We start from the raw sequence: 15263 nt of genomic DNA on the forward strand, positions 1-15263 counted from the left end.
ACACACATGATAGCCTCTAACCAGATTCGTGATATAAGATATATGATATGGATTTCTTTTTGCTTCTTGCTAACCTAGCTTCTGTATCAACAGAAGCAAATTATCAAATTTGCTTGTATTTCAATTTTTGTATAAACTAAAAAGAAAAAGGGAAATTTTTCCATGAAACCTGTTCTGATTATGTTCAATTTAAAGAAAAATAAATTGGAATGGGGAAAGAATATATAAAAACCAGTAACAATCATTTCAGTGATGTGTTGAGTGTATGTCCGGACAATAATCCAACCAGGGAAATGAGATAGAGTGGTTTTAAAAAGATTACTGCATTTGTTATTCTGTGGGAAAAGAAATCAATACTAGATAATCCAGACTGTTCAAAGGACAAACATCATCCACAGAATACTTAGAACAGTCATTAGTGAAGAAGAAATCAAGAATGTTTGGTGGGGATTTAGTATTATGTGATATTCTGTTAGAATTAAACAGTTTCTGTGAAACCACTGGGCATAGTAAATGCCTCAACATCTCTACTTGCTGGGTTGTTGCAGTTGGAAAACAAAAGTCATTCAAAGTTGTGAACATCATAATCTTCAAGGAAGATGGCTTCAGTGTTAAGGAAATTGAACTACAGAAAAATTTAAGCAAAAAGTTGAGAATGGTTGCTAGCAATGGACATAGCAGTTTAATTTGTTAAAATAGGGTAGACAGATTGTCTGCACGGTTAACTGAGTGGTTATACGCTCTGCAGTCACTTCTCCAATTCGATTCTCATCACTGATGTTGAGGAGCTAAGGATCTTTTTCAGACATAGCCAAGCTAGCTGGTCTTGGGTGTGGACTGCATGGTTTTTCTCCCAATTTATCTGGGATTTTTCCTCCCACAAAGCAGGCTTAAGAACACAATGCTTCACAGACAATTACACATGGTTGAGCATGAGGGGTAACAACCCCACCTCGTAGTGAGTTATGAAACCCAAAAATGGGAGGCCAATGCCCTACATGGTGCTGTAGTGCCAAAGAAGAAGAGGGTAGACAGATTTTTATCCAGTGAAGATCAACAAAGGAGATTCTATGTTGGAAATACTCTCTAACATAGTATATCAAAGAGAACATGTGTACAAATGCCACCCTTGAGAAAAGGGGTCAGAGTCAATTGGGAAAGCAAATGAGTAGTGTGTGAACGACTGAAACTTGATCTTTAACATCTCTAATCTGGATTTCCTAACGGAAATCCAGATTAGAGATGAAAATGAATATACTAAAATCTCTATAAACCTTTCACATTCAAATTTGTGAAGCAAATACAAAAGGTTTTAAGATTTTCCTTTTTTTGCCTGTCATTGATTTTTCTTTTCTTGGCTTTTCGTTGAAAGGGGCGCTACCACTAGCAGCTTCAAAATAGAATTAAAATATCAGAATAAAGAATAAAAGGAAAGAGCTAAGTGCTTATCTGAAATTCTGAGTTTAAAAAGTAAAGGGGGTGTTCATCATAGACCTAGAAAAGGTTGTATAGGGATTCAAGAGAGCCTGATAGTATTAGGACAGGGTTGTCCAAAACACGGCCTGTAGGCTAGATGCGGCCTGCAGTGCGATTTTGTGTGGCCCACCTGTGGGTTTTTGATTTTCACAAGTGAAAAAATAATTTGAATAAAATGCATATTAGATATTTTAATTCTATTACTAATCGATAATCGCAATGTTGGTAATTTTATATGGTGTTTTTACATCACTATATACCAACCATGTTTTTCAAATATTACGTGTCAAAGAAGTGTTCGTACGCTGTTTTGTTCCAACACACATGCTCCAGGCGCTCACTGGAAATGTAAGCGCATGATTAGTGTGCAATTAATGTTGTTCGTTTGTTCAGCTATCGAGGTTGTGTTGCTGCTGCTCACCAAATTACTAGATATGCATTGTGATTTATTTCCTTGTTATCTTTAGTAATCTACTTCTACTTAATAAATTTTATTACAACTTATCATCAAAAAACTATGCCTAACAAGAAAAGAAGAATTGAAGATGAAATGCGAGTGTATCAAAGCCAGTGGGAATCAGACTATTTGATTACAAACAATAAGAATAAAATTCAATGTCTTGTTTGCATGCAAGTTTTGTCAGGGCCTAAAGAGTATAATGTGAAACAACACTACACTACATTACACAGTAAAACTCGTGGAAAGGCTTAGACATTGGTTTTGCATTTTCACTATATTATTTCAGGAAATTACAACGTACTAGGATATACATTAAAATAAATTTTAATATATTTCTATATTTCGGCAACGTCACGCTGCCATTTTCAAGAACTTAGGTACAAGATACGTGCACGCAGGCACAGCAAAACAATAAATGAGCAAGAAGTATGAAGCTATTATTTCTCCTAAAGTCCTGATGGTGCCCTCTAGCGGGCAATGTTGGTATTCTTGGGCAATTGGGCTGAAGGTCTTCTGATGTAGGTTTCCCAAATTTGAGGAAGTCTCATTCAGCAAAATTTGTTGAGGTTTGGCTCGTTTTTTAAGGCTGAAGCTGATTCTATGAAAAGCCTTTCATATCTGTATTTGCTACGGTGTATTATCCTGGCTTTTTTTCCACCATATTCTATGGCAGGTATCCAGAGCATGGTCAGCAAGACCAGAGTGGCTGTATTGGTGAAACCGGATGTAGTCCTTGTGTTCTGAAATTCTGATATTTGCTGTCCTGCCTGTTTGGCCGAAGTAGGACAGCTTACAGCTGCAAAGGACCTGGTACACACCAGGTAGGTCTAGGGGGGCAGGTTGGTCTTTTGTTGAGCGGATAAGGGATGCCAATTTTTTATAAGGTTTGTAACAAGAAGTTATGTTTTTTTTAAGATTTTTGTGATTTTTTCTGAGGTGCCTCGGATATAGGGTATGGTGATGGATTTAGAGTAATCCTTGTTGTGAGGGGGCAGTTGTGGTTTACTGGTTTTAATATTTTTTGGATTTTTTTTGGGGGGGGGGGGGGTAGCCATTGGCTGAGAACGTGTTGAGGATGTGGTTTAGTTCTGTGATTATGGCATTGTCATTCGAGCAGATAAGTTTAGCCCTGTTGTGTAGTGTCTTAATGACTCCATATTGTTGTGAGGGGGGGGGGGGGGATTGTTGGTGAATGTATCTGCCTGTATGGGTGGGGTTTTCTATATACTGAGAAAACCAAGGTTCCATCAAGCTGGCGGGTGTGACTAGTGACTAGTGTGTCTAAGAACGGAATGCAGTTGTTTTTATTCTTCTTCCAGGGTGAATTTGATTCTGGGGGTGTTGGTTGTTTAAGTGTGTTAAGAAGGAGAAGAGTGCATCGGAGCCATGTCCCACTCAAAGAATCCTTAGAGCTAATCCAAGCTAAATTTCCTCCCGATATCACAGCTCTATTTCAGTTCACAATGAACTCAGGCTATTTTGTTTGGCAAGGAAAATTCTACAAACAAATAGAGGGGACAGCCATGGGTTCTCCACTCTCCCCACCCTTGGCCAACTTTTATATGGAGACTTTTGAAGAGCAAGCCTTGAACTCTGCCCAACAAAAACCAACCATTTGGCTTCGCTATGTAGATGATGTATTCGCTATTTGGCCACATGGCTCCGATGCACTCTTCTCCTTCTTAACACACTTAAACAACCAACACCCCAGAATCAAATTCACCCTGGAAGAAGAAAAAAACAACTGCATTCCGTTCTTAGACACACTAGTCTCCCGCCAGCTTGATGGAACCTTGGTTTTCTCAGTATATAGGAAACCCACCCATACAGGCAGATACATTCACCAACAATCCCCCCCCCCCCCCCTCACAACAATATGGAGTCATTAAGACACTACACAACAGGGCTAAACTTATCTGCTCGAATGACAATGCCATAATCACAGAACTAAACCACATCCTCAACACGTTCTCAGCCAATGGCTACCCCCCCCCCCCCAAAAAAAAATCCAAAAAATATTAAAACCAGTAAACCACAACTGCCCCCTCACAACAAGGATTACTCTAAATCCATCACCATACCCTATATCCGAGGCACCTCAGAAAAAATCACAAAAATCTTAAAAAAAACATAACTTAACTTCTTGTTACAAACCTTATAAAAAATTGGCATCCCTTATCCGCTCAACAAAAGACCAACCTGCCCCCCTAGACCTACCTGGTGTGTACCAGGTCCCTTGCAGCTGTAAGCTGTCCTACTTCGGCCAAACAGGCAGGACAGCAAATATCAGAATTTCAGAACACAAGGACTACATCCGGTTTCACCAATACAGCCACTCTGGTCTTGCTGACCATGCTCTGGATACCTGCCATAGAATACGGTGGAAAAAAGCCAGGATAATACACCGTAGCAAATACAGATATGAAAGGCTTTTCATAGAATCAGCTTCAGCCTTAAAAAATGAGCCAAACCTCAACAAATTTGGCTGCATGAGACTTCCTCAAATTTGGGAAACCTACATCAGAAGACCTTCAGCCCAGTCGCCCAAGAATACCAACATTGCCTGCTAGAGGGCACCATCAGGACTTTAGGAGAAATAATAGCTTCATACTTCTTGCTCATTTATTGTTTTGCTGTGCCTGCGTGCACGTATCTTGTACCTAAGTTCTTGAAAATGGCAGCGTGACATTGCCGAAATATAGAAATATATTAAAATTTATTTTAATGTATATCCTAGTACGTTGTAATTTCCTGAAATAATATAGTGAAAATACACAGTAAAAACATTTGAGATGTATGTTGGAGAATCAAGAATCAATGCTCGGGAGCACATATCTTTGCGAAAGCACTTTTTTAACGATGAAATTCATTAAATCAAAGTACAGATGATTTTCTGTTGACAGATAATTCTCTTAGAAATTTATTGTGATTTACAACTACAAGCATCGAAATTGATATAGGCACTTTAGTAAACGAAGCCGAACTGCCACAGAGCTCTTGCTAAAGTGAAATAAACAATTATTGTTTCTTGTCTACTGTTTCAATAAAAACTTTTATAAGCACCATGACTTTTCTTTCTTATGAAATTTTCTAAGTGCTTAGTAAACCTAACAGTAAGACTCTCCAAGTAATTAAGTATATGTACTGGATTTATTATTTTGGATGTGGCCCTCTTATTGATGCAGAAATCATATATTTCTTACATACAAGTAGCAAAATGATGTCACCATATTATTAAATTCTTCAGATCAGAAGTAGTTGCAGAAAGTTTTAGTACAGGTAGTACTGCAGTACAGGTAGTTCCCGGGTTACAGATGGGATACGTTCCTGAGAACATCTTTAGGTCAGATTTGTATGTAACTCGGATCCCTGATGAACAACATATATACTGTAATAATAATAACAATAATAATACTATAATGGCCCATATGTGGCAATAATAATACATTGTAATACTGTAGTAATAATAATAATGCCCCTGTACTATAATAATAAATTACAGAAACTATTGTGCTCTTTCTTTTAATTCAAACAAACAGGCATAAAAACAAATGCATACAAAAATTTAGATAGGAAATTGGGGAAATTTCAAAAAAGAATACTAAAGGTTAATGCTCCACCTAATGTTGCATCAATGTCTTTCTTACTGGAAGGGGCATTGGCTAACATTAATTGGAAGATGAGGATAGAGTGGATTCTGGAGAAACAGGATCAGATTCTGGTGTTAGAGAATCAGGAATTAGTTCTCCGATGTCGCCTTCTGTGAAGTCACGAAAATCATCACAGAATTGAGAGCACAGTTTTTTCCACACCCCCCTTTCATTGTTGATTGCTTCACTTCCTCCCAAGAATCAGTAATGTTTTTGATGGCATCATCATCATCAAATTCCTGCCATGTACCCTCAAGAGGTGTACAGGATATGATAGTACTACATGAAAAAATTACATCATTACTAACTTCCTATCTACAATTTTCCTCCAAATCAGTCTGTTACTTGTCAAGACTCCAACATCATCAGATCTTATATTTCTATCGTCTAAGGCACTTTGTACCGTATCAATCCATCTATATCTTGGTCTTCCTCTGGGTCGTTTTCCTGCCAACCTGGCAGAGAACACTTGATTTGCTAATCTTTCCTCTCCTATTCTGTTTAAGTGACCATACCACCTGAGATTAGCTCTGCTAATGCATTCCTGGATGCTGACAATGTCAAGTTCATTTCCTGATATCCTAATTTTTAATATGATATTGCCATTGATTCCATCTGTTCACACCTCTAATCTTTCTCAGGACTCTCATATCTGCGGTCTCTAGTCTTTGGTCAAGTGTTTTACTTCTGACCCAACTCTCAGATCCATAAGTTAAAACTGATTTGAACACTGTCTTGTATACCGCTAATTTAGTGTTTCGACTAATTTCTCTCTTATTCCATATGAATTTATTCAATTGACTTCCCACCATACCAGCTTTGCTGATTCTGTTGTCTATTTCTATATTTAATTTACCATCTTCAGTAAAAATCGTGCCTAAATAGTTGAAATGTTTTACTTGTTCCACAAGTTCTCCATTCACAACACAGTTGACATTTTCAATGATTCTGCCTATTTTCATTGTCTTTGTCTTTTTATTGCTGACCTTCATACCATATCTATTACAATACCTATTCAATTTAGTCAGAGAATCTTGCAGACTTGTAGCAGATTTATTTAGAAGTATAACATCATCCGCATAAAACAAAGAGCGGACATTAACATCTCCAATTTTGATATCAGGTTTAATACCACTTTCCTTCATAATGTGATCCATATAGATAATGAATAACAGAGGGGATAATGTACATCCTTGTCTCACACCAGATTTAACATTAAACCATCTTCCTGTACTTCCTTCAATTCTAACTGCTGACTTACAACTCAAATAAAGACCAAGTATTGCTTGATATAATGCCCCATTGACACCATATAACTGCAGCGTATGGAATAGCTTCTCTCTTGGCACCTCGTCATATGCCTTTTCCAAATCGACAAAACTTAAATACTGGTTGAAGATTTGTGGGTTGCAGAAACTGGTTGATAGGCGGAAAAGGGGAGATATGATTGAGACATTCAAATTGCTAAAAGGATTCTATAGGATTAATTCAGAGGATATTTTTGAGGTCAGGACTGGTGGTGGGAGAACTGGGGGACACCCATGGAAGCTGGGCAAGAGCGTGGTTAGCAGGGGTGTTAGAGCTGGGTTCTTTACTTTTAGAGTGGTCAATGAGTGGAATAAGCTGCCAGAGTCTGTTGTGGGTGCTATGACAGTGAGCGAGTTCAAGGCAAGGTATGATAGATACTGTGAGAATGGTTGAACAGTTCTGTGAACATGATGTTTAGGGCCTCCCTCGATGAGTCTAAGGACTCCCTGGAGTAGCCCGTAGTAATAATAATAATAATAATACTTCAGCATTTCTGGTCAAATATCATCTACTCCTGCTGCCTTTCCCCATTTCAAGCCTTTGATGGCTTTTTCTACTTCAAGTATGGATATGTATTCCTGACTGCATGCCTGGTCAGTGTTTTTTATCACTGTGCTGTCATCACTGCTTGTTTCATTTAGCAGTTTTTCAAAGTAATTACTCCATACTTCAAGGATATCTTTTTCTCCTGTTTTCATGTCACCTTTATCATCTCTAACTCCTTTTACAGCACTCTTTCCTCCATTCCTAAGTTTCTTCAACAACCTCCAGAATATTTTGCCACCTTCTTGATATTTATTTTCTATATTCTTGCCAAAGTCCTCCCATGACTTTTGTTTAGCTAGTTTTACACACTGTTTAGCTTTCTTACATTTGTCTCTGTATTCTGTAAGAGTAAAAGCTGACTTATTTGCCAAGAACTTTTGATATGCTTTCTTCTTTTCCTTCACTGCCTCTTTAACTTCCTGTGTCCACCAGGGAGTTCTGATTTTTTTATCCTTGCACACAACCTCACCACATGCCTCTCTGGCAGAATCAGTCAATGTTTTCTTCAGAGTTTGCCACTGAATCTCCAAGGTTTGATTCCTGTTCTCAAACTCTTTCATTTTCTTTTCAATAATATTTCTGTATTTTAGTCTACAGTTCACATCTGAGAGCTGCTTAACTTTTATTCGCTTTAAAACTTTCTTACATGTTATTCTTTTCAATATGAAATTCAATTTTATCCTGCTCAAGACTAAATAGTGATCACTTTCAATTTCAAATCCTCTGTACACTCTGGTGTCCTGCACCAGGGAGAAAACATCACTATCAACAATAGCATAGTCAATGAGACTTTTCTTATTCCTAGCCTCTTCTCTCCATGTGAATTTGTGCACATTTTTATGTTGGAACATGGTGTTAGTAATAACCTGTCCATGTCCTGAGCAGAAATCCAACAGATATTTGCCATTATTATTAGCTTTGCTCTTTTCTCCAAATTTTCCCAAAATATTTTTGTATGTCTCACAATCATTTCCTATTCTGCTATTTAGATCCCCAACAAGGACCAACTTTTCCTTTTTCAGTGTGTCAGTTACTTTTTCTAAAGCGTCAAAAAATTCCTCCACTTCTACCTTAGTAGAACCTTCTGTGGGACCATAGGCACAAATAAGTCTCATTGTCCAGTTCTCCATTCTCATATTTGCCCACATTACTCTACTTGAGACTGACTGCCATTCAAGAAGATTAGCCTCGTATTTTGTGTTGAATATTATGGCTACTCCTTCTTTTCCTTGATTGTCATTGCCTGAATATAACATTTTGTATTTATTGCTCAGAAAGATCTTACCAGTTTTGGTCTTTTTTGTTTCAGTCACCCCTGTTATGTCGATCTGGTACTTATCTAATTCCTCAGCTAGCTCCATTTCTTTGCCATTCAGGCTTCTTACGTTGATAGTACCGATCTTTAACGCTGGCGATGTTGAGTTGGGGCATGTTTTCATATTTGTTCCAGTAGCTGACTTTTCGCTGTTCGCCCTGGTTCCCTGGCAAAATTAACGGCGGCCTTGTTTAACTGGGTGACGCCCCAGCTGGCATGAAATTTTGTCATATTGTACCATCATTTTTTTTATTTTGGTTTAACCAGATGGCATCATAGATGTTATAATTTTTCTTCAGAACTCTCTCCAGGTCATCACATCATCTTCCATAGCCCTGACTGTTTGCGAGAATGTATGCCATAAGTAGTAAGCCTTAAATGCAGAAATGACTCCTTGGCTATAGTAACGATGTAGTGTTGGGTGGTAAAAATATGACCTTTACATTAGGGTGAAGGTCATCTAAAGATATTGGATGTCCAGCACAAGCAGAATTTTGAAGGGAATTTTCTTTTCCAAATAATAACCTTCCACAGCAGGAATAAAACAGTTCAAGAACCAATCTTCAAACATGGAATGTGTGACCCAGGCCTTTAAATTTGACCTCCAAATAATGTGTAGAGCTGCTTTAATAATGTCACAAAGTGCTCTTGGATTTTCAGAGAGGTAAATTTGCCCTATTTTTGAAACAATTAAACCAACCTTTACTTGCAACAAATTCTTCATCACAACTATCTTCCCTTTCTATGCACACAGCTTTTAAATTGTTGAAACATGCACCTTTACTTAGTAAGCAAAGAAAGAAATATTGCCTCCACAAATTACCAATCACATATTTTAAATGTAAATAATTAGCCTGTATTAATTCTGTAGCATTAGAAACCTTGAATTTAAAGAAACATATGCCTGTACGCCTTTCCTTTCTTTCCTTTTTTTTTTTTAAAATCATCCCATTTCTTCCATCATATGAATCCTCTTTACAACAAAAATCATGTAGTTATAGTGAAGGAAATGATATATATGCACACGCACACACACACAGGGTCTTCCAAAATGTACCTACCAAGTTTAAATCCAACTTTCTCTTCAATTAGCTGGTATAATTAGAAAAAAAACTTTACCAATACATTATAGCCATAAAGTCATTTGTGTTTGTTTTTTTTTCTAATTATATCAGCTAATTACAGAGAAAGTTGGATTTAAACTTGGTAGGTATATTTTGGGCCACCTAGTATATACATAATCATAATTTCAAATTGTTTTACCAGTTGAACATCAACCATTATGAAAGATCCCTCCCAAAAAAAAAAAAAAAGAAGGGAAAAAGCTGTCCTCAGAAGCATAAATTTCCAGGAACATTTTATCGATTTGATTTAATTTTTTAAACAAATAATTCTATTATTTTTCAGACTGCTCACCATAACAAAGCCGTCAGTTTTGAATTAGGAGATCTTAGGAAATGTAGTTTGCCTGCAGAAAATGCTACTGCTGATCTCTTTCGAACTGCTAGTATGGATATGGCAGGGGATCGTCATCTTAAAGTGATGTCTAATTCTTTGTCAGATAGGAAAAAACGTGTTCCTCATGGGTCAACTTGGATATCTTCACCAAATCCAGTATTACTAAATGTCCCTAGCTGTACTTCTGATGCAACAGAAAAACGAGAAAAATTTCTGCAGTCTCCGCCATCAATAGAGGTAATAACAGTTAAATCAAGTGAGGAAATTAATGTAGACCATCATAAAAATTCACACTTTTTAACAGTATTCTTGTATTATGACATCTAATTTTATATGCATATAAATTTTGTTATAATTCAGCTTGTGCTCTTAGAGAATACAGAGACAAATGTAAGAAAGCTAAACACTGTGTAAAACTAGCTAAACAAAAGTCATGGGAGGACTTTGGTAAGTATATAAGGGACGTATTTGGTAAGTAAGTATATAATCTAATCAGTGCGACACGCTTGGTGTCGCACCGATTAGATCGTCGGCTTGTCGGGAGCTCCTGAAAAGATTAGTAGTATTTTGTGTTAACATTAGATATTTTACTAGAATTTTAAGTAGTATTGTTTGCTTTTTGTTTCTTGCTGTGTCTGTGCAATTTTTGCGTGTTTTCTGTTATTTTAATTATTATTTTTAAGAAAAGATAGCGTACACATGGCACCGATAAAGAAAAAAATGGCGGCCAAGTCGCCATGTTTGTTTAAGAGTTTTGATGTAAACGAATTTATGCAATGTGCTGTCTGTGAGATGTATGCCTTGCGAAGAGCGGTGGGAGTCTGGTTAGAAAGTGATAGTGGAGTTAATATGTGTAAAGAGAATGAGGACTTCAAGCGTGTTTTGAGTGTCGAGAGCGATATCGTTAACGATAGTAAGAATGTAGAAAATGGCGGTGTGCTAGAGAATTGCGTGGTTGTGCCAGATAGGTGTGAGAGCGTCGCTGAAAGTGTAAATGAAGGTAGAAACACAGAAAGAATGGATGATTTGATCGATAATGAAAATGGTGAGATAAATGCGAGTAGCGAAATTGCCCATTTGAATGGTGCGATACACAGAGCTAAAAGACAACTGGAGCATATGGAAAAATGTGTGTTGAACGTACCGACAAATAACCGGCGGAAGTCTGTGATGGCAAATAATAGAATGTTCGTAAACGTCAATAAAATGAAAGAGCGAGTGCTGTATGGGGATTCGCTATTAAGAGGCGTAATAATTGAGAGTTTAACGAAGTTGTACCAGCCGGGTGCAAACATAAAGGACGTCAGCGAATCTATTCGACTGCAAAAACAGAGGGTGAAAGAGATGATAATCATGGCAGGAACGAATGATTTGAAAGAGGACAAAATGGAAATGATAGAGGATGTGAGGGAGTTGTTTGAGGTAGCAAAAGAGAAGAGTGAGAGAGTTAGATGGTGAGTATCTTACCACGGTATGACAGCGAATTGTTTAGAAGGAGGGCCATAATTGCCAATGACTTTATGCGTGGGTTATGCATGGAGAGTGGTGTGGAATTTGTGGATGTGTGGAATGAGTTCGATGGGCGAAAGGACTTATATAAGATGGATGGGTTACATTTGAATGGAGTTGGTGTACGGAGACTTGAAAGAGTGTTGATGAATGATGTGGAAGTGGATGTACAGACTCAGGGAAACTAGATTTATTAAGAGGGGGGGGTAGATATGCAGACTTTAGGGGGGCAGTTAAGTGTATGAATGAGTATATTATGCCCGAGCGAGTACGACGGACAACAAATCAGAATGGGATAGTTAGTATAAGGCATCAAAGTAGGGATGGGACAAATGGGCTTCTGCAATTCATATACACTAATGCCAGGAGTATTAGGAACAAGAAGGAAGAGTTTTTGGCCATGGTTGGCACTTCCAGGCCACAGGTTGTCGGTATTAGTGAAACATGGCTGACAGAGGATGATAAAGCTAGTGGGATTGAATGCGACGGGTATAGCGTGTTCAGGAGTGACAGGGTGAATAAAAAGGGGGGATGAGTGTTATTGATGATAGCTGATGAGCTTCAGCCAAGGAGTATAGAAGTTGAACTGCAGGATGGGGAAAAAAGCACATTTGAGGCTGTTTGGTGTGAGATAGAATCTAGCAGAACCAACTATACAATTGGGTGCTGCTATAGACCGGGTGATGGAGTGGATGGTGGGGATAGTATGCATAAGCAAATAGAAGAAATGAGTGGAAGGAGGGTAATTATTATGGGTGATTTCAATTATGGTAACATTGACTGGAAAGAGGAGAGGGCACATGGGAGAAAGGAATTGGATTTTATGCAGTTATTAAGGGACAACTATCTACGGCAACATGTATTGGAAAATACCAGGGGGCAGAGAGTGCTGGACCTAGTAATTGCAACTGAGAATGTGGCTGTAACGAACATGACCATGTTGCCACCAATTGGCGAGAGTGACCATAAGGTCATGACTTGGGAGGTGGCTAAAGGAGTCGAATTTACAATTAAGACAGGGTACATGTGGAATTACCGGGCTGGTAAGTATGACAAGCTTAGGTGTGTGCTTGGCTCAATGACATGGCATGTAAAACTGCAAGGGCTGGATGTTGATAGTGCATGGGAGGTGGTTAAGAACTGTTTGCAGGAGGCAATGGTTGACTGTATACCAAGAGTCCGAATAATAAATCAAGTAGGGATTAAATGGATGAATAACACTATTAAACTTGAGCTGCAAAAAAAGAAACAATTGTTGAGGGAATTTAAGGAGAAGGGTGACCATCAGGCGCAGGAACAGTATAAAGCTCAGGCCAAGATGGTAACAAGGGTGGTAAGAAAAGCAAAAGATTACGAAAGGAAATTGGCCACGCAGGCTAAAGAGAATCCCAAACAGTTTTTTCAATATGTTGCAAGTAAAAGAAAAAATGCTCATGGTAGAACGATCTTAAAAAATGCTGAGGGTAGGGAGGTAACCGAATCAGTCGATATTGTGGAATTACTGAGCGAGCACTTTGCAAGAGTGTATCATCCAGGTGGTGACTTAGCAGGAATGGAAGAACCAACAGCTTATACTGGAATTGTGATGAATGAAGTAGAGGTAACTAGTCTATTACAGAACCTCAACGTCAATACATCTGTGGGATTGGATGGTATACCAGCTCGTGTCGTATGTGAAGCGGCCAAAGAATTGTCAGTGCCCTTGACCATTTTGTTTAATTTGAGCCTCAGGACTGGGTCAGTCCCAAGGGGGTGGAAAGAGGGGAAAATAGTTCCACTGCACAAAGGTGGTTCCAAGGCTGCTGTTGAAAATTACCAGCCAATCAGCATAACAGGAATCATTATCAAGGTTTTAGAGAAAATAGTCAAGAGGAAAATACAAGATTGGATAGAAGAAAATGGGATACTGTATCGGGGACAGCATGGTTTTGTGAAGGGTAGGTCATGCCTCAGTAACTTGCTCACGTATTATAACACAGTAACGGCTGAACTGGATAAGGGTAATGGGTTTACAGTGATTCTACTGGACCTTGCTAAGGCCTTTGACAGGATACTACATGGAATTCTAATCAGTAAATTGCAGCATATGGGAATGGACATAGGGTTGGTGAGATGGTTAGGAGGATGGTTGACGGAGAGATATCAGAGAGTGGTTTACTCAGGAGTAGAGTCCACAAGACGGCCTGTGACTAGTGGTGTGCCACAAGGATCTGTTCTTGGACCACTGCTGTTTAATTTGTTCATAAATGATATAGGAAAGGATCTGAGATTAACAGTTCATTTGTTTGCGGATGATGCGAAGTTGGGTAGGGCAATAGTGAATGCAGATGACGTCAAAATTTTGCAGGATGATTTGGATAGATTGGAGGTCTGGGCTAAGGAGAATGGATGTCAATTTAATGTGGCAAAATGTAAGGTTATGCATTTTGGGGTGAAAAGATTTGCAGCAGTTTACTGCATTGGTGGAACCGTGTTCCAGGAAATTGATGAGGCACAAGATTTAGGAGTGTTGGTGGATAAGGAATTGAAATTTAGGGGACACATTGCAAAAGTGGCCAAATCAGCTCAACAAATTACTTGGTTGCTGAAGAATACGTTGACAAGCAGGTTATTGTTCCTCTGTATCGAGCCTTGATAAGACCCCCATCTCGACTACTGTGCTCAGATTTGGTCACTTAGGTTTCTTCTTGATGGGGAGGAGGTGGAGAGGATCCAGAGGCGAGTGACCAAGATGATAGCAGGTCTGTGGAATGAACCGTATGAAAACAGGTTGAGGATTTGTGGGTTGCAAAAATTGGCTGATAGGCTGAGGATGGGAGATATGATTGAGACATTCAAATTACTGAAAGATTTCTATAAAATTAATTCAGAAGATATTTTTGAGAACAGGGCTGGTTGTGGGAGGACTAGGGGACATCCATGGAAACTGGGCAAAAGTGTGGTTAGTAAATGTGTTAGAGCTGGGTTCTTTACTTTTAGAGTAGTGAATGAGTGGAATGCGCTCCTTGAGTCTGTGGTGGATGCTGTGACAGTGAATGAGTTTAAGGCGAGGTATGATAGATACTGTATGAATGTCGAATATCCCATCCCAATGGCTTTAACAGGCCTTTAAGGCCCACAACCTTCCAAGCATGCTTGGATTTCGTAACCGAAATACGAGGATAGAATGGTCACTCCTATGCCTCAAGGTATTCTTGGCTGTATCCCTGTGTGTTCAAGGGGCCGGTTTGCCTGCTTGCGGGATGAAAAACACCAGATAAACTGGCGGAAAAAACCCTACTGCCCGCGCCCAAGGCCGGCTAACTTGGCTATGGCTGAGGAAGATCCTTCAGCTCCTCACGTCTCCGACGGGAATCGAACCTAGGACACTCCTTCCCCAGGCATATGGTTGCGAAGCGCAAAGCCACTATGCTAACCGCGCGGACATGAATGTCGAATAGTTGTGATGAATATGATTTGGGGCCTCCCTCGATGAGTATAATGACTCCCTGGAGTTGCCCGTAATAATAGTAATATAGAAAATAAATATCAACAAGGTGGT

General features: G+C 38.9%; 1 protein-coding gene across 3 annotated transcripts in view; it reads left to right on the top strand.

Annotated features, from left to right (window-relative positions):
• LOC150096456 (pleckstrin homology domain-containing family G member 5-like) overlaps nucleotides 1–15263 on the top strand; it is a 322023-nt gene that overhangs the window by 257490 nt on the left and 49270 nt on the right. For all 3 annotated transcript variants that reach the window (XM_090408400.1, XM_090408402.1, XM_090408401.1), the window contains one exon: nucleotides 10163–10450. In XM_090408400.1, coding sequence (XP_090264526.1) covers nucleotides 10163–10450 — 288 coding nt within the window. The remainder of the gene's footprint in view (nucleotides 1–10162; nucleotides 10451–15263) is intronic.

This window comes from Typopeltis vanoorti, chromosome 18 (assembly GCF_054136105.1).
Source record: "Typopeltis vanoorti isolate ZY-2024b chromosome 18, IOZ_Tvanoo_1.0, whole genome shotgun sequence".
Lineage (NCBI taxonomy): Eukaryota > Metazoa > Arthropoda > Arachnida > Uropygi > Thelyphonidae > Typopeltis > Typopeltis vanoorti.